The sequence below is a fragment of the Paroedura picta genome, chromosome 8 (assembly GCF_049243985.1).
Source record: "Paroedura picta isolate Pp20150507F chromosome 8, Ppicta_v3.0, whole genome shotgun sequence".
Taxonomy (NCBI): domain Eukaryota; kingdom Metazoa; phylum Chordata; class Lepidosauria; order Squamata; family Gekkonidae; genus Paroedura; species Paroedura picta.
In genome coordinates this window covers 34,743,112-34,765,630 of record NC_135376.1, presented here as the reverse complement: position 1 = coordinate 34,765,630, position 22,519 = coordinate 34,743,112, and the positions used below count along the sequence as shown (strand labels likewise).

At 42.6% G+C, this 22,519-nt stretch overlaps 1 protein-coding gene across 7 annotated transcripts in view; it reads left to right on the top strand.

Annotated features, from left to right (window-relative positions):
• The window catches only part of ST6GAL1 (ST6 beta-galactoside alpha-2,6-sialyltransferase 1), a 96,520-nt gene that overhangs the window by 69,796 nt on the left and 4,205 nt on the right, over positions 1-22,519 (top strand). For 6 of the 7 annotated variants that reach the window (XM_077348987.1, XM_077348983.1, XM_077348988.1 and 3 more), the window contains 5 exons: positions 5,875-6,006; positions 12,350-13,045; positions 15,764-15,861; positions 21,097-21,198; positions 22,288-22,462. In XM_077348987.1, the coding sequence (XP_077205102.1) occupies positions 12,403-13,045; positions 15,764-15,861; positions 21,097-21,198; positions 22,288-22,462 (1,018 nt within the window). In that variant the 5' untranslated portion in view covers positions 5,875-6,006; positions 12,350-12,402. Of the gene's footprint in view, positions 1-5,874; positions 6,007-11,775; positions 12,034-12,349; positions 13,046-15,763; positions 15,862-21,096; positions 21,199-22,287; positions 22,463-22,519 lie in introns of those variants that run through there. The other variant, XM_077348985.1, reaches the window with a different exon arrangement.

Below are 22,519 nucleotides of genomic sequence, written 5' to 3'. Positions count from 1 at the left end.
ATGACTGAAGGGCAAACCAGCCTAAATTCAAGAAGAGCACGTACTTTGGAGCCATAAATGTGTGTGCTTTGCCATGTTGGTTTGGCCTTTCTACAAGCATTATTGGTCATGCCTCTTGTTTTATTTCTGAAAGACCCTGCGTTGCCTAGGAAATGGTCAGTCTTGTGTGCAGTGGCATACACTCCTGCACATTTGCCCACATATATCTTTTTTCTCATGGAACAGTGAAGTTTACTTGGCTGAAGGCTATTCATGCATCACTTCTGCATTCTGAAAGCTACTCATACATCACTTTTTATTTTTGCAGTGTTTCCTGTAATGGATAATGTTTATGCTCTTTGCCTGCATTCTCTCCATCTCTTCTTTTCTCTCATATATTTGTTATTGTCTCCTTTTCTTAAAAAAAAAACTTCTTGTTTCCACATATATTACTAAATCAGAGCTGCTTGCACAATGGCAATAGTAAGGTGGACTGGGGATTTTGCTTATATCTCTGTAGTTTTTGTCCCTTTGTAACGTTCTCTTGTGCATTCACTGTTTATTTTCTGGCTTAAATATTTTCCCAGCAAACCTGCTGCCAGCTATGCCTGTTCTGCAGCATTAGGTTCAGTCCTAAGCAAGTCCCTGTGGCTAGTAAATCTCAAAAATATGCCAGTACTGGTCATTCAAACCAGCGCAGTGCTCTTTGGCCAGTGGAGTAGGAGATCTGCCTCTTGCCTATTGCCCATGCTTCTTGTTTTGTTGCTTTCTGTTTTTCACTGAGCTGCCATTTCCTGATGCTATTTCCAGAAAATGTCTTGTGGTTTCGCCTTTTACATATGCGTATTTTTTTAAGTTCTTGCTCCCCTCATTTGAACAGTGATATATCTATGTCACATCAAGGGGGGACTTGAAATGGCAGATGGTTGTGAGCAGTGTGGGTCTCCTTCCTATCCTGTCTGGTTTTGGTTACTTGCTCTGAATTCTTTCTTTCTTTTGCTGGTGAAGCTGAAAATTTGACGAGGTATCTTTGGAGAAGCCTTGGGTTTTAACTGTAGATGGCTTTTTCTGCCCTCCTTCCTAATGGCCCTAGAGCAGTGGTTCTCAACCTGGGGGTCAGGACCCCTTTGGGGGTCGAATGACCCTTTCATAAAGGTTGTGGCAGGGCAAACAGCTTGGCTGGGGGGATGGCATCCACGTAACAGCCTTGCATGGTAGATCGCAATAGCGTGTTTGTTGAAAAGAGCGAGATTGGCATGGTGGGACAAGAGACAGAACTGAACCGAGAAACCCCAGAAAAAAACCAATTTATATACAATCATGAACAATGGATCTTCATGCCATTGGTCAGTTTCGGTTTAATTTCTGTGGAAGAACACTTGCATAATTTTATGGTTGGGGGTCACCACAACATGAGGAACTGTATTAAAGGGTCGCGGCATTAGGAAAGTTGAGAAACACTGCCCTAGATGGTCTGCACCTATGCCCTGTGTATAGAACCTTGTGTGGAAGGATGGCATTATTACAACTTGGGTGACCTTGCCACATATCAGTTGCCACATGCCTTCTAGTCATGGCTAATGTGGACAGAGTTTCAGCAGCATTGTCGGGGTTGTCTTCGTATGAGTGACTCCACAACAGAGGTAACCAACATAAAGCTGGTGCTTTCTGCAGAAGAACTCCATGTTTAGTTGGATCCAGTGAGTTGTGTCTGAAATCTTTGATGGACATTTTTTCCCTCTGCATGCAACTCTGCTTGTGGATACCAGTCTTCTGATGCAGCGGGAAAGTGATATCTAGTTCACTCTGGGCTTTCAGGTCTTTTTTTCTTGACACGTGGCTGTAATTCATTTATGAGTTTCCTGCTGCTCATGTTTTCTTGTCAGCTGCCTGTCTTTCAGCTGTGACATTTTGTCACCTTTCTGCTGGCACCTGTTATTTTCCCTATTTTTCTCAATTATGCAAAGCTCTTGGAACATTTTCTTCTTCTAATAGCAAAATAGATAAACTGTTGTCAGGCTGACAAATCTCAGGACATGTTTGTGTTTTACATTTATCTGCTCACACAAAATGTCCCTTTAGTTCACCCTCCCTGGACAAGATTTAATTTATACATATAAAATTAGAGGTTTAGACTTAACTGAGCTTTTTCACAGCTGTTTGTTTTAGATATATGGTTGGTTTTTTAAAAGACTGTCAGTTCCTAATTTATAGAATGATGATGATAGCAAGGTTACAGAGGGTGAATGTTATCACAAGTCGACAGTCTCTGAAAGGGGAAGTTTGACAAAATGTTCAATTTAGTCAACAAGATCCTGTTATTTTGGGGTCACCTCACACATTCATGATAATGTGATGTGTCGTTACAATTACAATAACTATATCTAAAGTGTATGAGTGGAAAAGAGTATTTCAATTGCTAACCTTAATATTTATATAATCCGGTCTTCTGTCAAGAAAGCTTAATGTAAACTTTGATAGTCCTTGCTGATATCTCACCTTAGCTCAAGCAGTTAGTTAATTAGTTAATTAATATCCTGTTTGTTCCCCAGTGGGGATCCAGAATGACTTATATAATTCTCCTCCCCTCCAGTTTACCCTCATGGCACTCCTTCCATGGCAGAGTGGGGATTCACACATGGGTTTCTCCGAGCCCCGTAGTTTAACACTTTACACTTTTTCCACAAGTTCCTCACTTGTACATGTTGAGGTCCCACCTTTCTACTTAATAATTAGAACTCAGAGCCATTTAGGATGTTAAAATTAAGGATGAGCACAAACCAATCCAAAAAGCAAAATTTGACACAAATGTGAATTAAAGTTAGTTTGTGAATTAAAATTAGTGACTTAAAGTTTGTGAATTAAAGTTAGTTTGTGAATTAAAGTTTGTGAATTAAAGTTAGTGACATGTCTGCCATCACAAACTGACCTCAAACATTTTAAAATCTTTGTGGCATTTCATGGATTGAGCAGAAAACAGGAATTTAAAGGGACCGTGAGTCCATATAACCTTTGCATTCTGTTCCCCACAAGAGCCACAAAAACAGCTAAGGGTGGGGAGCAGCCTGCTCCTCACCGCTCAGCTGTTTTGGGTTGTCTTATGCAGTTTCTTTCAACTTTAAAGGTACTATGTAATACAACCCAAAACAGCTGCATTCCCCACCATTCAGCTATTTTTAAACTTTAAAGTGACTGCACAAAACAGCCCAAAAACTGAGCTGCTTCTTATTGCTCTGCTGTTTTTAGTGGGATTTGCAAACTCCTTTGAAAGGGTGGTCCCTCTCAACTGGGTTTGTGGGACTATGGACCATTTTGGTTTGTGGATGAACCTGGCTTTAAAAGGTCATCTGGAATTTTTAAAAAGTTTTCAATTGATACCAGACAGCATCTAAAAAAGAAACCCTCTGTGGTGCAAGGGCAGTGAGCTTCAAATAGGAATGACTGATGAAAAAAATCTTATTGCAGGTTCCTACCAGTTGTATTTTTTCCAACAGGTTTCTTGCAATAATGTCTCCTCAGCTCAGAACATAAGCTGACATGTTGCAGACTGCTGACAATTTACCACAATCTCTAAATTGTCCCTTCCAGCAAGTAGTTGTTAAAAACAAAATGGGAGCCAAGATGGAATTTTCCAGGACACAACAGGCAAATGGCTACAGGACTGAGCAGGACTCCCACTCCACCTTCTGAAATGTAATTCCTAGAAAGGACCACAGCATCAATCAGACTGTTCCATGTGGTTCAGAAGAATACCATAGACTCAGTGTTTTTTTATAGTATGGTTGGGCTTCTTGAGGGCCCCTAAGAGGTCCACCAGAATGACAGAGTACATCCTTGCTTAGAAAACTTGTGCAGATTATCTACCAGGGCAACCAAAGTTGTTTCTGTGTCATGACCAGAGTGAAAGCCAGGCTGAGAGCCAAACTAGGCATTACAGCATTGATGGGTCCAACCCATGGATTCTGACACCGTTTTAGAGTTGATCTCAACTATTTAAAAATGCCATTGGGGCCACAGCTCAATGGGACCAAGCAATATCTACTTCCCATCCCCCTGCATGTATCTTTTCAAGTCCTGAACCACTGTGGAGTGCTGTTTCAGCACTTGAAAAAGTGAGATGGGGGGACATGATTGCCTGGTCTTGCAGCATTCACAGCATTTTTAAATGGCCAAGGTCAGCTCTAAAATGCTATTAGTGTCTACACACAAGACCTATGGATCCTGTTTGGTGCTGAAAGGGATCATGGTTATCTGTTTCCTCCAGAAATATCTGGAGTGTGATGGCGTCTAGAAGCAAATACTTCAGAAATTCACATTGATCAATTTGCTAAACATTTTGCAAACATCATTGCTCATATAATCAGACTTGGATGTCAAAGACACTTGAGCTGGACACACTGTGTCTTAATTTTTCAGTTTGTCAGTTGCAAATCATACACTGTGTACAACCCACCCACCCATACCTGTGTGATTGCACAAACATTTGGTTTCATTGGTGGTGGAAAGTGACTTATGCAACCTATAGAGTTTTCAAAGCAAGAGACATTCTGAGGTGGCTTTCTATTACCTGCCTCCATGTTATGATACTGGTATTTCCTGGATGTTTCCCAGCCAAATACTAGCTTCGACTGACCCTGCTTAACTTCCAAGATATAATGAGATCAGGCTTTCCTAGGCTGTCCAGGTCAAGGCTCAGTCTGACTATAACTTTAGTATTTTTAAAACAGATTTGGCAGCAGTGAAAACACACTTTCAATCTAGTGAACAGTGACTGTGACACACTGTTGTAAATCAGCATAAGGATGAGCAATTTCTGAACTTATATCAATGATATAGGCTAGATATCAGGGGAAGAAATTTCACAGAGTAGTTCAGCAGTGGAATAGTCACTCCACCTCATGCTGGGTTTTCCTCTTTTCCTGCTCTGCTCAGCACTTGGATCGGAGGCCACCAAGGAAGTCCAGGGTCACTCTTCAAAGGCAGGCAATGGCAAACCACTTATGTCCCTTGCCTTGAAAACCATATGGGATCGCTGTAAATCAGGGGCAACTTGACTCTCCATCCAATCTAGCTGAGCCACACTCTTCTGATTTTGTTCCTAACATGGCATTTCATCTAGGCACTAAATGAGCAAACAACTTTATCAGTGCAATAAAAGGCCACTAACATCTTAGATCCTTGAAAAGGTCTCTCTCTTACTGGAGATTTGCTAAGATTTAAATTACGAGTCATCTCGTATATCATGTTTACTATGGTTTTAGTTACACGTAAAATGCCACTTTTTAGAATCTGGTGCCAGATAGTGTATCTTTAGAAAAAAATATTTCAGAAATGGTATAGAATTTGGCAACTACATGAAAAATTAATCTGCATGTGGATATTCTCATGAGGTTATGCTCCATAGAGTTCTCTGTGTGAAACATGATTATTTGAAGATTTTGTTTCTGACATAACTTCAGCCAAAATGTTTCATCCCTGAAAACAAACATGAATGCTATGGTTTTTTTTCCCTTTAGGTCCCTTTAGCTGTTTTCTGCCTTCATTCCCAGCTTGTTGCAGCCTTGTTTCCTCCAGTTCTTGCTATGCATTTTCGTTTATGCCCTCTAGCACAGACAAATTATATTTCCAAAATAAATTAATTAGAGATAAACTGATTTGCTTCTTATGTGCATGTTAGCATCACTGTTGTTTGCACTTGTTTCTGAAGTCTCAAAAGCCTACTGGGAGCTTTTTCGCATTGACATGTTTTTCTTCAGTTTTAACTGGATTGCTGGTCACAGATACCACCCAAATCTTCTTCCTACCAGTCTGCAGAATAATTGCATGCTTGAACAAAAATCAGATGCCCTTGAAGGTGCTGCAGTTTTCCATAATATGTTATTTTCCTTTTTGCAGGTGGTCGTCAGTCTTTACTAGACATCTTATTGCTTTGACCTGCTGGATTCCCCAGAGAGAGAGCATACTGAGTGACCCAGCAAACTTTTAACACCGATCAGCGTCTGTGGTAACGCTATAATTCACTAACAGGTAGCAGATCTGTGATCAGATTAATGATCCATTTGGGGGATGGGGCACAATGATTCCAATAAGAGTTCATTGTTTTGATTTATGACAATTGTTGCCTGTAATCATTCCTTTAAGACTTTAAGAGTGCAGGATACAGTGTTAGGGATCTCTTTGTGAGTCCATTTATTTTGTTGACCATGAGGTTTAGCCCCACATAATTTCTCAGGTTAATTTCAGTTATTTTAATTCAATAAAAACATAGGGAGTTTCTCACCAGTGTCATTCCTAATATTCATAGAACTTATACATATATCTTTTTAATATCTGATGGTTTACATCAAGGTGATTTGATATCAAAGGTAAACGATAGCCATGGAGTATTTCAAACAGTGAATTGCAAATATATGTAAATCATATGATGCAGAGTTCTCCAGTATTTCACACAGCAGGGGAAATTTGTCTTTGACTGCTCACTCTGTGTTTAAAAAATCCTCAGAACCTTTGTTCACATGTAAAAATCTCTGGGAGGCTTGTCCCAAATTCTTTCCTGGATGTACTTTTTGTAATAAGCAAGAACCATGCAGTTTATCCTCCGTCCTCAGCACAGCCCCACATTCTTCTCGCTTCTAAGCATCCAAGGGGATCTCCCTGCCTTCTAGAGCTGATTTAATGGCTTATTCCCACCTAAACCACCACATGCTCCAGAGGCACAGTGCCCCCTTCCCTCAGTTCTTTTTCTGCCACCGACAACATGAGAATCTCTTAGCTGTGCTGCGTCGCTTGCTTCAGCTTCATTTTTAATCTTCAAAGTGGTTTGAAAGCCAACCCCCCCCCCCTTCTGCAGATAGTGTTAAGATTCCCCTTTGTTGGATTTCTTTAGCTTGGCTTCTTTGGTAAGTAAAGTGGCTTTTGGTGACCACCCTACCTTCTTTGCTCTTTTTACTGGGTACAAACCTTGTGACTGTTGGGCCTTTGAGACCTTGTACCATGTTAGTCAAAGCTCTCTTTAAAATGCACTCAATGTGCAATCAAGGTGACTCAGAGTGAGTAGCATGATTTATGTCTGCTCTGTTTGTTCTGTTCTGAACTCTGAACCCTATTCGGGCCCACCCTTGGTTCTGGTGATTCCATGCTTGAGAAAAACCAGGTCATATCGAACTGACCATATTCACCATCTCCATCCTGCACACTTTTAGCATGTGCAATTTCCAAGCAAAGAAGATGAAGCACAAAGAGAAGTTGGGTTCCTTTTCTGCTACCAAATTTTGGAGAACTGTTTGCCCACTGTTACCCTGCCACCAGCAACTTGATGTTATTTTCATTCTGTCTAGGACACTATCCATCCATTGCAAATCCCTGCAATGTTCCGTTCCTGCACTTGAATTAGATCAGCCTGGATGTTCAGGTGGGAATCGCAGACACTTTTGATCATAGAATCATAGAATCATAGAGTTGGAAGCGGCCATACAGGCCATCTATTCCAACCCCCTGCTCAATGCAGGATCAGCCCTAAGCATCCTAAAGGATCCAAGAAAAGTGTGTATCCAACCTTTGCTTGAAGACTGTCGGTGAGGGGGAGTTCACCACCTCCTTAGGCAGCCTATTCCACTGCTGAACTACTCTGACTGAAATTTTTTCCTGATATCTAGCCTATATCGTTGTACTTGAAGTTTAAACCCATTACTGCATGTCCTCTCCTCTGCAGCCAACAGAAACAGCCCTTAAAGAGGGCTATCATGTCCCCTCTCAACCTCTTCTCCAGGCTGAACATCCTCAACCTATCTTCATGGGCTTGATCCCTTGGCCCCAGATCATCTTTGTCGCTCTCCTCTGTACCCTTTCAATTTTATCTACGTCATTCTTGAAGTGAGGCCTCCAGAACTGCACGCAGTACTCCAGGTGTGGTCTGACCAGTGCCGTATACAATGGGACTATGACATCTTGTGATTTTAATGTGATGCCCTTGTTGATACAGCCCAGATTTGTCATGAACCAGAGTGGTGTGATCATGCAAAATATGGTTGGGAAGCATTGCTGTGTACATGCCCATCCAGAGTCCCCTCTCCCTCACCCTTCAGGTCCATCATTGGCCATTTGGGAAGGGAGTGAGTGGGTCGACATGACCATGTAAGGTATACAAATATAATAAAACAAATAAATATCCTCTGATACAGCTGTTATGGAACTTTCAAAGTTCCAAAGAGCCTGAATAATACGCTCTTCCACCAAGTATTTGGTTGAGGCTGAGGTTGCACTCTTACCATCTGAATGGACCCCCTTGCCTAATCCCTTGCCCAGGCTTTTGCCTAAGCCTTTCTCCCCGATCTAAGTTAACAATCTGGATTTCCAACTGCTGTGACTCCAGGGCCTTTTCTGCACTCACATTTTTCCCCATTCTCGATCCTGGCGAATTCTAATTGATTTGAAGCCAGATCTTCCAACAGATCTACAGCCTTCATTTTTTTCTGACCCAAAACAGGTCCCACTAAGACTGTGGCTTCTGCACTGTATTTTTTTCCCCAATTGGTGGTCTTTTGTCTTTCCTGCTTGATGGGGGGGGAGCAATAGTTGCATGAAGCTCCAGCCAACATTGAAGGTGCATAAGGCCAGAGAGTGCTTTATTTCCTGCCTCTTTTGTCTCCTGACTCAGCCAGAGCAAGCCGAGGGAGGGGCGAGTGCAGCACAAAGTTGCTTGTTTGCTTTTCTTCTTCTTCCTCCTGTGGGGGGGGGGGGCATCAGCGTCAGGAGAGAACGGGGCAGGGGAAGAAACACCAAAAGGCAAATGTCTGGTTTAGAGTGAGCTTTTGGAGTACAGTCACTTAAAAATGATCCCAAAAATGAGAGCAAAAATTAAACTTGTGATGGAATGGCAACTGGGAACCCCAGTTTTCCTGCAGTCTTTGAATTGACTCCCTGACCAATCAGTGACAGACTACCACAATATGGCAGCGTTGGAGGCATGAAGAAGGAAGGAAGTTAATCTGGCAAAATGCCGACATCTGCACTTGTAATACTGGGGCATTTGGAGCGCTTTTCTCAGAAATCAAATAAATAAATAAACGTAGCAGGTTATATCCACTCCTGGATATTGTGGAGAAAACATAGTGTCACCCTGGACTTGATCATGGAAGTTGCAGAGGGATGGTAAGGGCCCAAAATCAAAATGCAAATTGAATAAAGTGAGGAGGGGAGGGGTTTATTTGGGCTCAGAGAGGATAAAAACCCCAGTGCAGACTCGATGCTTATTTGACAGGATTTTAATGTTTTAATTACATGGAGATTTACTCTTCTTTGTTGTAAGTCACCCCAAGACCTTTTGGAGAGGAGTCACTCAGAAACTGAGGAAATAAATAAAATAAATAAAATAAAATAAAAAGCAGAGACCTAGGCAGCAACTCTACCATTTCTGATAGGGAGAGTAGGTGTTTAGACATGGTAGGCCAAAAAGAGTATTTGAATTTCATACTGTCAAGCAATCATGAGATTGGTTTTCTGGGAGAACTCTTCCTCTGAGAGAAGCTGACACACTATCTGAACACCCTTCTTGAGGTATCTCGCTCATTGGCCAAGGTTATCCAGAATGAAGCCGTAAGACTCTCCAAGCAGGAGATAAATGCTACTAGAGGTGCTGTAGATGCCTCTGCCAGTTTCTGAGAAGGCATTCTTGGTTATGTACACTCTCCTCCCAGTTGAGATAAGACCTTCCTTTTTAGTGTGCAACACTTTTTTCTCAGACCACTTGATATTTTCTCAACTAAAAAGAATGGACAGATGGCCCAATCCCTGGGTATACTGTTTTCATCAACACCCTATCAATGCTACCCACCTTGCCAGCACAATTTTGCCAGCACTTTCTGCCAGGGCCAAAGGCAGTAGCTACAGCAAGCAACTTATCAGTACCCTCACCCATATCAGTCACCCCTCTTCCATAAACAGGTCTGGGAGTCAACACAGCTCACAAAAAGACCAGGGCCAAACAATGCAGAAATTCTGGCTATCCACCCTACCTCAGATAGAAGAAAGTGGCTTTTGTGGTAGTTCAGAAAAGGAAGTAAACCCACTACTGCTAGCTCACTTTTTTCTTGGTGCCATAGTGCTGGTTTTACTTTCCTCTTTGTCTACGTTTCTCTCTTCCCAACAGTTGTCTGAATGTGATGGGCAGGTGAAGGCTGCAAAGAAGGGTGGAGGGTTGTTGAAGAGGATGGATCCTTTACTTCCAACCATAGGATAAGGATCCCTGCTTGGGGAGGCTTAAAGCCTCCAGCCCCTCTTAGCAACTATTTCATGGTGGGAACAGCTGCAAAACATAAGCTCTCTGAGGCTGCTTTGGTCTCCTGGAACATGGTCTGCTTTGCTCTCCTGGAACATAGGGCTGTTGCCACATTGGGAAATGTAAGAGCCACAAGTCACATATCAAAGAGCTACTTATGGTTCGCAAGTTATTGAGTATCACTGCTTTAACATTAAAGCAGTTAAAGAAAAGTGCAAAAGGCCCATAACTGTCTCCTGTATAGAGTCCAGTGGTACCTTTAAGAAAGTTTTATTATAAGCTTTCATGCACATGCCACCCACCTGAATCTGTCTCCTGTATGTTCAGCTTTTATCAAAAGGAAAAATAGAAATGATAAATACAGTTTATCTGCTGTTCTTAAGAGTATATCTTGAATACAGAAGTCTCTTTTCTGCAGTAATGCACTTACTTGCAGACACAAGTACAGACTCTTCATTTCAGCAAAAGGCATGGTGGACATCTGCCAAGCAATAAGGACATCAAATAATCAAGTCCTCAAATAATTGCTTGAATGTTTCTTTTGCAGATATTTGAATGATGTCAGTTAGGATAAATGTTGCTAGATTAAACCATAAGTAAATGTTGCTAGATTAAATCAAGACATGGCTTTCCCAGATGCCCATTTTAGCCGGATGTATTGCTTTAGAAAGCAAAACAAAATCAACCCCTCTGCCCAACAAAACCCCTGGTCCTGCTGTGTTCCATTAAGCTACCCATGCCATTTCTTCCCCACATGCATTTAGCTGTATGAAAAGTGCAAATGTGATACAATGATTCTCAGTTTCTGGAGGGGTCTATAAGGGAAAGCAACGGGATGACTGCAGTTGACTTCTGAGGAACAGTAAAATTGATGTCACAGCAATGCTGTAGTGCCATGAAAGCTTAGACTACTGTAAATATTTGGTCTTCAGGTAGTGTAGGATTGCGTGGTTCAGTGATGCACCGTTTTCTATATGATGGATATGTGGAAAGATCAGAGTGGAGAACTGGATATTCTTTAGTCCTGAAGGCAGTTGCCTTGGAGCCTCCCTTCCCCCTTTTCTCTCTCTCAACCCATGGCTGCTGCAACACTTACAAGGGAGGCCTCCATTGCAGTGGAATTTCCCTGCACCAGGGCTGAATCTGCACAGAGCTTTTATTGCAATCCCAGGTTGATTCAGTCCCGGCCATCTACACAGAATGCAATTTCCATCTGGATTTGGGCAATTTAAATTTTCCCTCTGCAACAAGCAGGATTAATCCGGAGTGACCCTACTGTTTGCTCGCAGTATCCTGGAATGGATATAACCCTCAATATTTGAAAGCATGAGAAAGTGTGTAATTCTCTGCTTTTCCCCAAACTAACTTTCTGCCGAGCCTCCAACGCCCTGATTGGCCACGTCAAAGGCTTCCTGGATGCAAAACATTTATCCCAAGATTTATTTTTTCTCTTTGTGACTGTGTTCCAGAATCAGCAAAGATTTGCCTCGTTCTCTGAGAGGCTTCTGCTGCTGGCTGGCCGGCTGGCTGCTCGGCTCTCTTCTCCCCCCCCCTGTCCCGCTCATTAGAGAAAGAGCCTCGTGCTGCATCGGCTTCTCCACCGGCAGTCAAAAGAGGAGAAATAAAACATGCCAGCTGGACTTCTTATGCCCTCCCCCCATCTCAGCTCCCCAAATCAAGTGCAGAGCACTTTCTGTTTCAAGTTGGGGGAAAGTAATGAAGAAGACCTGGGTTCAAATCAATCTGAATTCAACAGGATTGACAATGGAATAAACAAAGTAAGTGCAGATTCAGCCCGGGTCTCAAATGATGTAATGGCTATCACTGTACATTTCAGAATCAGCCCCAGTGCAGACAACCCTCATGCAAATGGGTAAACTCGAAAGGAAATCCTTATGCTTGACTGAAGAATGCTAGTATCCATTCAAATAATTTAAAATGTTTTATAGTTGCAAACATTCAGGATGCTTGCAAAATGTCTGCACTCCGATGCCTGACCTCCTCCTCACCTGTTCTGAATAGATTAACTTAATTTTGAATCCTTCCATTCCCTCCCCCTATTTTATTGTGGTTTTTTGTATGCTTGTTTTTTAGGTACAACTTCCAGCCTGAAGCTGATCTTCCCAACCTGATGTTTTATATACATTATGGTTCATGTTAACTTGCTTAAAAAATGGGTGTATGTCCTCCTTGCCTTTCTTGTAGTTCTGACTATTTGTCTCTGGAAGGAAACACGAAAAGCGTATGTTTTTCCAACAGAAGAAAACCCAACTGAGCAAGTATATGTGATACGAGGAAAAGGGAGCATTCCAAAACAACAAAATACCCATAAAACTGTCAATGATACTAACACAGTATTTTGGTCAATGAAAGTGTCCCAAGTCAAAATTAAAAAATATATTACTGTAACGCAAGCAGGAAGTAACCTAGTAACAAATCCCAAAAAGCCAGCAGGTTCCAAAAAAGTGTGGAACAAGAACAGTTCATCCAAAAATCTCATCCCTAGATTGCAGAAGGTGAGGGAAAACTACCTGGCTATGAACAAATATCATGTAAATTACACTGGAATAAGGCATGCTGCTAAACTCAGCCCTGAGAAACTGCTGTGCCAGCTACGGGAACAATTGAATTTTCAGATGATACAGGCATCAGATGGCCCTTTCAGTGCATCAGAATGGAAAGCCTACCTGCCAAGGAAAAGCATCAGCATGGAACTGGGCCAGCTGGGCAGATGTGCAGTAGTGTCCTCAGCAGGATCCATGAAATCTTCCCGCTTGGGACCAGAAATAGGTTTGTATTGTTAATCTATAACAACGGAAGCAGCAGACTCTCGCTCACATCTTTTGACTTTTTCATTTTCATTTTTATTGAGTCTGGATGATACTTTATTGTATATTCGCTGGATGTACTGATATGTCTATCCTCCCCCCCCCGGATTTCAGTGATTATAGAAGTCTCTTAGACAGTGAACATAGGAACCACCTGTAAATGTGGGATAGTAATACTGACCGATGGATGACCTGTTGTAAAGATTATTGAAATAATATATGTGGACAAGTACTTTTGAATGGGAATCTACTACTCCTTTCTACTGGTGGTAGCATATTCCTCTGGCACAAGTATTCTTTCACAAATGCAATGGGCTTTTCCTCTGGCAGAAGAGCCTCTTGCATCAGCTGAAGGATCTTGACATTAGAGGAAAACACCACTACCAATGGAACAGAATGGCAAGATCCAGCCTATTTGTATTAGTTTCAACAGGGATTGTGGTAGGGCTCTCCAGTGGCAGAAAAGGGGGATTGTATCAGTATCAGCACTGTTGCTGTATCAGAAGTTCTGTTCATTCGGCTAACTGAAGTTCTTTGCCAGTATGAAACCTTCCACATGAGCTTTAAGCTAAACCCAACACTGTAGACAAATAGCAGCAATGTAGCCATTTCAGAGGATTTACTTGCCTTTATGGAATAGAAGTTAGGGCATATAATCCCCCCCACACACACACATAGAATCAAAGAGTTGGAAGGGGCCATACAAGGCCATCTAGTCCAACCCCCTGCTCAATGCAGTATCAGCCCAAAGCATCCTAAAGCATCCAAGAAAAGTGTGTATCCAACCTTTGCTTTAAGACTGCCAGTGAGGGGGAGTTCACCACCTCCTTAGGCAGCTTATTCCACTGTTGAACTACTCTGACTGTGAAAATTTTTTTCCTGATATCTAGCCTATATCGTTGTACTTGTAGTTTAAACCCAACACAAACACACACTGTTTTATGGCAGCCTTGGGGGAAATTACTTTTTAGCAAATAGGTTGGCAAGTTCTTTGTTTAGTCTTAAATGTTTTTATATGATGGTTAGACTGGGATAATACAAAATAATCTTAGTTTATTTTACTTGCCATGTCTACTTTTAGGCTAGGCTTTCTCGACCAGGGTTTCCTGAAACCCTGGGGTTTCTTGACAGTCTTGGAAGAGTTGCTAATGGGTGGGAGTTCATGTTTTATTATTTTTTATTAGTGAAACATTTTATATGGTCATGTCGATAACCCCCATGGCCAATGGTGGGCCTGGATGGAGTGGGAAGGGGAGGGACCCTAAGTGGGCGTGTATACAGCTATGCTTCCCAACCATGTTCTGCATGATAGTGCCCCTTCTAGAGTTGCCTGAAGAATGTTTCAGGGGTTTCTCAACAGTAAAAAAATTGAGAGAGGCTTCTCTAGTCGATAGCCAGAATTATGGAACTGAAAAGAAATTAGAGAAAGGATAGCATTTAGTGAGAGCTTTTTGATACCCTTGTGGTTGTTTTGATGAGCAGTCAGATACTGTCAGTTGGTTATCTGTCATTTCACTGTCATTGTATAGTATCAGTCATGAAGTCAAGTAGCAGTCTGTGTTGTATTGAGGGACCAGTGGAAGTGGTGAGAAGCTCTCAGCCCCCCAGGGCTTCTGGAAACATAGCATGGTGCATTTGTCTATCTCAGGGGTGGCTAAATTATGGCTCTCCAGATGTCTATGGACTACAATTACAAGGAGCCCATGCCAGCATCGGGGAGCAATCTCATCAATGTCCAGTTGTCTGCTGCCACCTTAATGGCTAGGGGAGATCCATTGTCATTTCAAGCGATCTCCAGGTTGGCAACCCTATAAGGAGGGAAGGAATCAGGAAAAGATGAGAGACTGTGGTGCTTTCAGGAAAGGGAAAGAGGACATAGTGGGGGAGGGGAAGTGCTTTGCTTCCTGCAAGTCCTTGTTAATGATAATGTCAGTGCATCTACATGCATTGTTCCTACACACATCCTGTGCAAATCAGACTCTTGACACCTCCAATTGTGTAGCATGGTATAAACAGAACACTTCTTCCGCAGCAACACTTGCCAATGAATAGAAATAGATTCAAAGGAATCGGTTCTCTGGTTGTCAGGAATGTGGCATAAGACTCCTTAAATATACAGCTAGAATCTGAGCAATAGTGTTGCTTTGGGAACTAGTCCTTGTGGGAGTCACATAGTTCTCACCTAGTCCACCTCTCTTCGTTGGAATTGTTTAATACTCAGGATGCCTGAGATGTGGATTTTCATGACCCCTCATGTGGGAGTGGGGATCTCTGAGCAAAGATACAGCATGTTACTGTTCTGTGGTTTAAGATAATAGCAGGGAAGGAGATGTTGGGCAGCTGCTGATTTAGTGGGAACCATGCAGCTCCCTTACAGCCTTACACGCTTCATGAACCCAATACCTCCTACTAGGAGCTCTGTTTCCAGCAAATATTATATAGAAAATTATTTTATTGGGAATCTTCACAAGAAGGCTTATTTCTCTTGCTTTTGTTCTCTCACAGGGCTGATTTAACAGAATTAATTTTTGCTTTATATTTCCATTGTCATGATGGTAGTTCATAGTCTGAGGAAGAGTGCTTGCGCTCGAAAACTCACGCCTTGAATAAATCTTTGTTGGTCTTAAAGGTGCTACTGGACTCTGATTTTATTATACATTTTCTTTGTTGGTGTTTTCAGACAGCCATGATGCAGTGTTGCGCTTTAACGGAGCCCCTACCAGAGGGTTTCAGGGTGATGTAGGGGAAAAAACAACAATACGTCTGATCAATTCGCAGGTAAGTCTGCCTTACAGATGCATAGCAAGGAACTACAAAAGTGGGCTCATTCTACGGATTTTCATGAAGGCTTTTTGTTCAGAAGATTCGTCCGTGATACAAGGATCTGTGAGCAAGAATAGTAGCAGGAAGTAGAGGAATCAGCCAACATCAGCTCTTTTGTTGCATTTCCACACAAACAGAGCCTCTGAGATAAAAGGACAGCTTCCAATCCTGCATGACAGGGTTAAAAGTAATAGTTTCACAGAAATGGACAGCGACAAATAAAAATGAAAAGAAGGGGGGAAGCACCATCTAGCAAAGAATTTGATACCTAAGCTCTGTAGACCTTTCTTTGCTCCTGCTTTTGCTAGATGGGGCAGCCCCAGGTATTTAAATATTTCTTTTGGGTTGTATCATGTAAGTCTTGTGATACACAATGTTGATGACGTTACTCATTTTCTTTGCAGCTGTCCTGCATAAGGCATGTTATAGGTACAACTTAACACTTTGTTCACTCCAGGCCTGTTTCTGAGTCTCATCTCTGTTGGATTGCTTACCCAAGCCACCATGTGCATCTCATACTATTAAAAACTTTTGGTTTTGCTTGTACCCTGTTTTGAAGTCCCTTTCCATGGTTCCTTGGCTCCCTTTCAGCTCCTCCCATGCTACAGTGGGAAACTTGGGCCTTCTTGGAAGCTGTGGCACCTGCCCATGCTGGCACTGCTGGAGTTTCTAGGACTGGTTCCACTGGCGAATAAGAAGCTCCAGACTGGGCTCCGTTCACATAGCCTTGAAGTTCTGACATTAGCCAATCGGCATTCATCCCCTGCCCTTAAAAGGTGACATGAGAAAGAGCCAGCAAATGGACTGCAAGTCACTGAGGAACTTCAGTGCATGATGTCTTAACCTAAACCTCCTCTCTAGTAATAAAGGAAAGAAGAGAGAAACAAATCACATTCCTCCATCATAAAGTTCACATTGTAGAATATATTTTTCTTCCCTTGTCAATGCAGAATACTTTTTAGTGAGAATGATACATAAATTCACATCATCCGTAAAGTTCATTTCAAAGACTAAAACTGATCAGAGAAGAATTTCGTATTCTCTGGAGCAAATCTTTCATTAAACATTGCTACCACTGTAGACTTTCTACACTCTGAGCACACAGTTCTGTTTGAATACATGATGTTACCCAAGAGATTTCCATGTTTTCTGCAGCTGTCCCCATCAAACAACGTGATTGATTTGAGCAGCAGGAATAGGTGAAGCCATCTGCATAAAACCCAAATGTGATGGTGCAAGTAGAGCAGCTGAAAACTAATCCTTCCTAAGGCACCTAATATTCACAGCTGTATGAGCTACACTATGGGGAATGTCTTCTCGGGTATTCCCTCCCTGGGTGCAGGAGGAAAAAAAGTCAATTCTATTGGAAAAAGAGCTTTATATACAGGGTGAATTGAAGACGAGTTGCACCACAAAAATAGAATGCCCTCCGGTTATATAGTGAAGTTCATTAATCAGTGTGATGGCTAATACAGAACAGAAGCAGTAAGTTAGAATTAACAAGGAAGTCAAAGCCAAAACAGTTTAGTAGCCAGTAAAACCAGGAATTGATTACGATCAGTGCAGTGGGGCAGGATGTAGTAGCAGTCACATGGTGACCCATGAAGAGCAAGATAGGAACTACAGTATTTCACGGGAGCAGGCTTGCAAAGTTGTTTGGATTTTCAGCGCCTAGCACACAGCTAAAAATAGCCAGAAGCACATGGGTGATAGGATGTTAATGAGGCTGTTGACCTACTGGATCAGCAAATTTGTCAGAGGAAGTTCATGAGAAGCCGCCCGGTGCCTACAGTGCATGAAAGCTCTGGGAGGTGAGGCTGATCAGCCCACGGCACTTTAAAGGCTCTTCCCATCTTAGCCTCCATTTCCCCTACCCCTGGACAATAACACCCACAAGACTGCGCCCGGCGCCTTTTATGGTGATATAAAAAAACAACGGTTTTCAAGCTTTGTACTTTGAGCAAGCCCTGTCCACATTATCCTGTCTCCTGAATAAAGTCTGGCATGTTTGTTGCACAGTCCATTGGCTGTGTCTGTTGTCCTCACAGCCCACACCCACACATGTGACTGATACAGTGACCTCTAGCACGTGTGCTTATGTGGGCTTCACTGGTGTGCTACAAAGAGAGAGCTCCAAGTATATCCAGAGTCCTGTCAGACTCTTTGATCTATGTCTATATTCAGCCTTAATCTGTTGGTGCATGACGATTCCTGTCTTCTTTCCTGCATTTTCATGCCAGGGTGAGGTTCTTCTGTTTAATGTTGCATGCTCAGGGAAACGTGTTTAAATTACCCTCACTAAAACACTCTAGATAGAGAACCCAGTGAGTTTACATGTGCACATTATTCTTCCTGTAGTTATGCAGCCTGGCCTTAGATATCACTTTATATCTCCAATTGGCCCTGGTTAGATCAGAGATGCAGTTCTCACATACCATGGCCAAGTAAGTGGACTAGTTCTCCCAGAAAGCTCCAACTTCCAATTCTGTAGCAATTGTGCCTAAAATGTGTGATGTCATAAAACAATCCTAACTTTAGTTACAGCTTCTGAACCCATCACATATCTAATTTCTAAGTAGGGCATCAAAACAGTCACGAGAATTTTAAAAAAAAATCATACGAGGAGGGACTACTAAGGGTTATAGAGTTTTCTGCATAGCTGGGGAAACATAAAAACACAAAGGGGGGGGACAGAACAATTCCAGGTGCAGGGTTTTTGTTGTGTTTTAAGTTACTGAATGGTGACTCAGACTACCTTGCACAATCTCAAAAAGTGCTTGAATTAATGTTGATTTGAACACTTTTGGGGCAAACCTGGTCCAAATTGCACTTTCCTTTAAGATAAACTGCCCAAATCAGCCTTGGCCAAATCTCTGAACTGCTATTTGGGTGCTTTTTGGCCTTGCAGAGATCAGGAAGCTTAAAGGGACCAAAATTTTCCTTTTCTGTCTGTTCCATGGTCTGGAAGTGCAGGGGTTGGAGGCAGAGGCACCAAATTTGCTGCTTAGCTATAGGAACTTCTCAAAAGAACCCCCAAATTTTAAAAAAAGATTAGGGGGTTCAATTCTACAGGCACCTAAAGAGGGTTCCCCATCCGAGTGCCATGTTTTCCAGTGGCAAGAAAAAAAATTATAAGAACAGGGAATCTTTCCCCCTCATCGTTAGAGAAGAGGTTCCTGCAGCTACACTGCAAATTTGATGCCTCTACCTCACACACACCCTGAACATAGAAAAGACGGAAAGGGTAATTTTCCCGTTGACTTTTATGCTACCATTATGTTCACCAAATTAATTCAAATTCAACTGAATCTGAGCCAGGGAAGGGTGCTTTGGATTTGGGCCAAATTAAAATGGTCCGATTTTTTTTCCCCCTTGCACATGCCTAGTCCTGTATGCCTCCTGCCCCAGGTCATCAGTACCTGACCAGCAGGATCTTGGGTGGTCAGAAGATGAAAATCAACATGGTTGAATAATAAAGTCAGTATGCAAAACAACAACAACAATATCTTCAGTATTATCTTGATTGATTTTTCAAGAAAGGGTTGCCAGAATGAGTTCCCGAGTACAGTTTTCATAATCGGAACTTTCCTTAGTGGTTTCCCCTATATGAAATACATTTATATAAATGACTGGGGGGGGGGAGGTTCCACATGAAATTAACCAAAGTATAATATAGCAACCTCCCACATACCTCAGTACAGGTCAATATGCTAGTCTTCACCTAAAAATGCAGTCAACTTTCTGTAAAGAGAAATAATACACAGTCTGCATCATGATTACAGAAACATAGTTGCTCGAAAGATATGTATTATAATACATGTATTATTATACAAAAGATACTTCTCAGCCATGTTGATTCTTATCTTTCGGCTCCTATTTTGAAGAATCAGCTGTTCTACTTTATTATTTTTATTATTATTATTATTTATTTGATTTGTATGACCGCCGCTCTCGGAAACCGGCTCGCGGCGGTTCACGACATTTTAAAACAAATACAATATATTAACCATTAAAATTCCCATTAAAACCCCATTAAAACAATGACTAAGTCACAATGATGGCGATTAAAAACTATTCCCGTACAGGCCCACTGGATGAGCAGAAGGGAACGGAGGATAATTGGGCATAGGATGGAACACTCTGGGGAACCAGGTCAGTCTAGTACTGGCCTCCCCCCTCCGGGGAGAGGGGTCCGATCTTAGCCCCGGGCCATCACCCGGCCTTAGACAAACGCCTGGCGGAAGAGCTCCGTTTTGCAGGCTCTGCGGAACTCAGAGAGCTCCGACAGGGCCCGCAGCTCTTCAGGGAGCTCATTCCACCAGGTAGGGGCCAGGACCGAAAAGGCCCTGGCCCTTGTCGAGGCCAGGCGTGCCTCCCGGGGTCCTGGGATCATCAGCAGATTCTTACCCGCAGAGCGAAGTGCCCTGCGGGGGGCATAAGGAGATAGGCGGTCCCTCAAGTATGCAGGACCCAAGCCGCGTATAGTCTTAAAGGTTAATACCAAAACCTTGAACCTGATCCGGAAACAAACTGGCAACCAGTGCAGCTGCTTCAGCAGAGGCTGAACATGGGACCTCCAAGATGATTTAGTGAGGACCCGTGCAGCTGCATTCTGTACCAGCTGTAACTTCCGGGTTAGAGACAAGGGTAGGCCCGCGTAGAGCGAGTTACAGAAGTCTAATCTAGAAGTAACCGTTGCATGGATCACAGTGGCCAGTTGTTCCGGGGGCAGGTAGGGCGCTAGTAGCCGAGCTTGGCGTAGATGGAGAAACGCCGTCCGGGCTACCTTAGTGACCTGGGCCTCCATGGAAAGTGAGGCATCCAGAATCACTCCCAAATTCCTGGCTTGGGGCACAGATGACAATTGTACCCCGTCCAGGCAGGGAAGACGCACTTCCTGTTCCTGCTCCCTTCGGCCTAGCCAAAGGACCTCCGTCTTAGAGGGGTTGAGTCTCAGGCGGCTCTTTGGATCTATGGCGGTGGCTGGGAAATTATAGCATTGGTGCTTTTGGTCCCAAGTCTCCACTGATCACCTGGCCAGCATGTCCAAGAAACCACTGGCTGGCAAAAAAAAGGGGGGAGAATGGGATTTTCCCTCCTTTGCAACTCCTCCATTTGTGCTGTTTGATTTCCATGTACATTTTAAATGGGAATCTCTGTATTAATCAGTGTCCCTTTTGTAATTCTCAGCTTCTTACTGTTGAAGAACAAAAAGTTATTATGGATGAACAGTATAACTCTGGAATCTTAATTGTGTGGGATCCAGCACCATATCATGCAGATATCTATCAGGTAAGACTGAGCTGTATACATTTCAGGATAAGTGCATCACTGTTTATCAGATCAAATGCTAGGGGTACTGGGGGCTGGCAGTGTGCTAATCCCAGAAAAGCCTGATTCTGTGGGTGCTCTCAGTTCATACATAGATCTTTCCTGTAGCAGTTTTACAATGGATTTTCTTCATTTTCATTGGATGACACCACATTGCACTGCAGGTAGCCTAAAGAGCCAGCTAGGAAGGAGAACAGAGCCACTAGACAGGACTCAGTTGGAAGATCTGTGTCTAGGCCACAAGAGCCAGGTAAAATATTAGTATTTTTTAGGCTAGGGTTTTGTGTGTGTGTGTGTGTGTGTGTATTTTAAAGAGAGTCTGGGTAACCATGGCTATCCTATTTTGCCAATATGAAAACAGTTTTCTTGGAGTGGACTCTCCAGCTCATGAGGAAACAAACAGAATTGTCTTCCCCCTCTTTTGACGAGTCAAGAGTTCATATAGCTACTGCTACCCACAGTTACCTTGCTCCCAGATAACTTCTAGCACAAGCCAGAAAATGCACAAGCAATAGTTCAGCACTAGGCACTCTGTTTGGATGAGTAGCATCAAGAGGCAGAGGGCAGTCCTAATGCAGCCATATTTGTTTCTGGTATAAAATTGCTACCATAACTTCTGTGAGTGGAAGGCACACATATTTGCTGCATTCCACTCCCTGCAGCAGACCCTTCTGACCTCTGGAAACTAGATTGCAGAGGCTGCTGGCAGAAGGGGCAGAGGTCTGCTGGCAGAATGGTGAATTCTTCTCCTTCTACCTTGCTGCAGCCCCCAGCCTATATGTCTGCTAATTCTGACCACTGGAATCTGCTTTCTGGAAGATCTGCTGGTAAGAATGGGACAATACAAAGATCTACATTCTTTCCACTGGTGGAAGTTAGGTTCCATCCCATCTTCATTTCTAGCCTAACATATTTGGGCAGCAGTGATTATCGGTTTCCTTAGCCACTGTCATTCCTTAGCCACTGCTTGTGTATTTGGTGAGCATGTAACCTGGATGCCTGTATTTGGAGTGTTCAATAAACAATTGACATTTTATTTTTAATTTCTAGTGGTACAAAAAAACAGATTACAATTTCTTTAGCAGCTACAAAATGTATCGAGACAAACACCCTGAGCAACCCTTTTACATCCTGAATCCCTATATGCAGTGGCAACTTTGGGATATCCTTCAAGAAAACTCACCAGAGGATATCCAGCCAAATCCACCTTCTTCAGGAATGCTTGGTATGTTATTTGTCCATTCATTCATTCATTCATTCATTCATTCATTCATTCATTCAT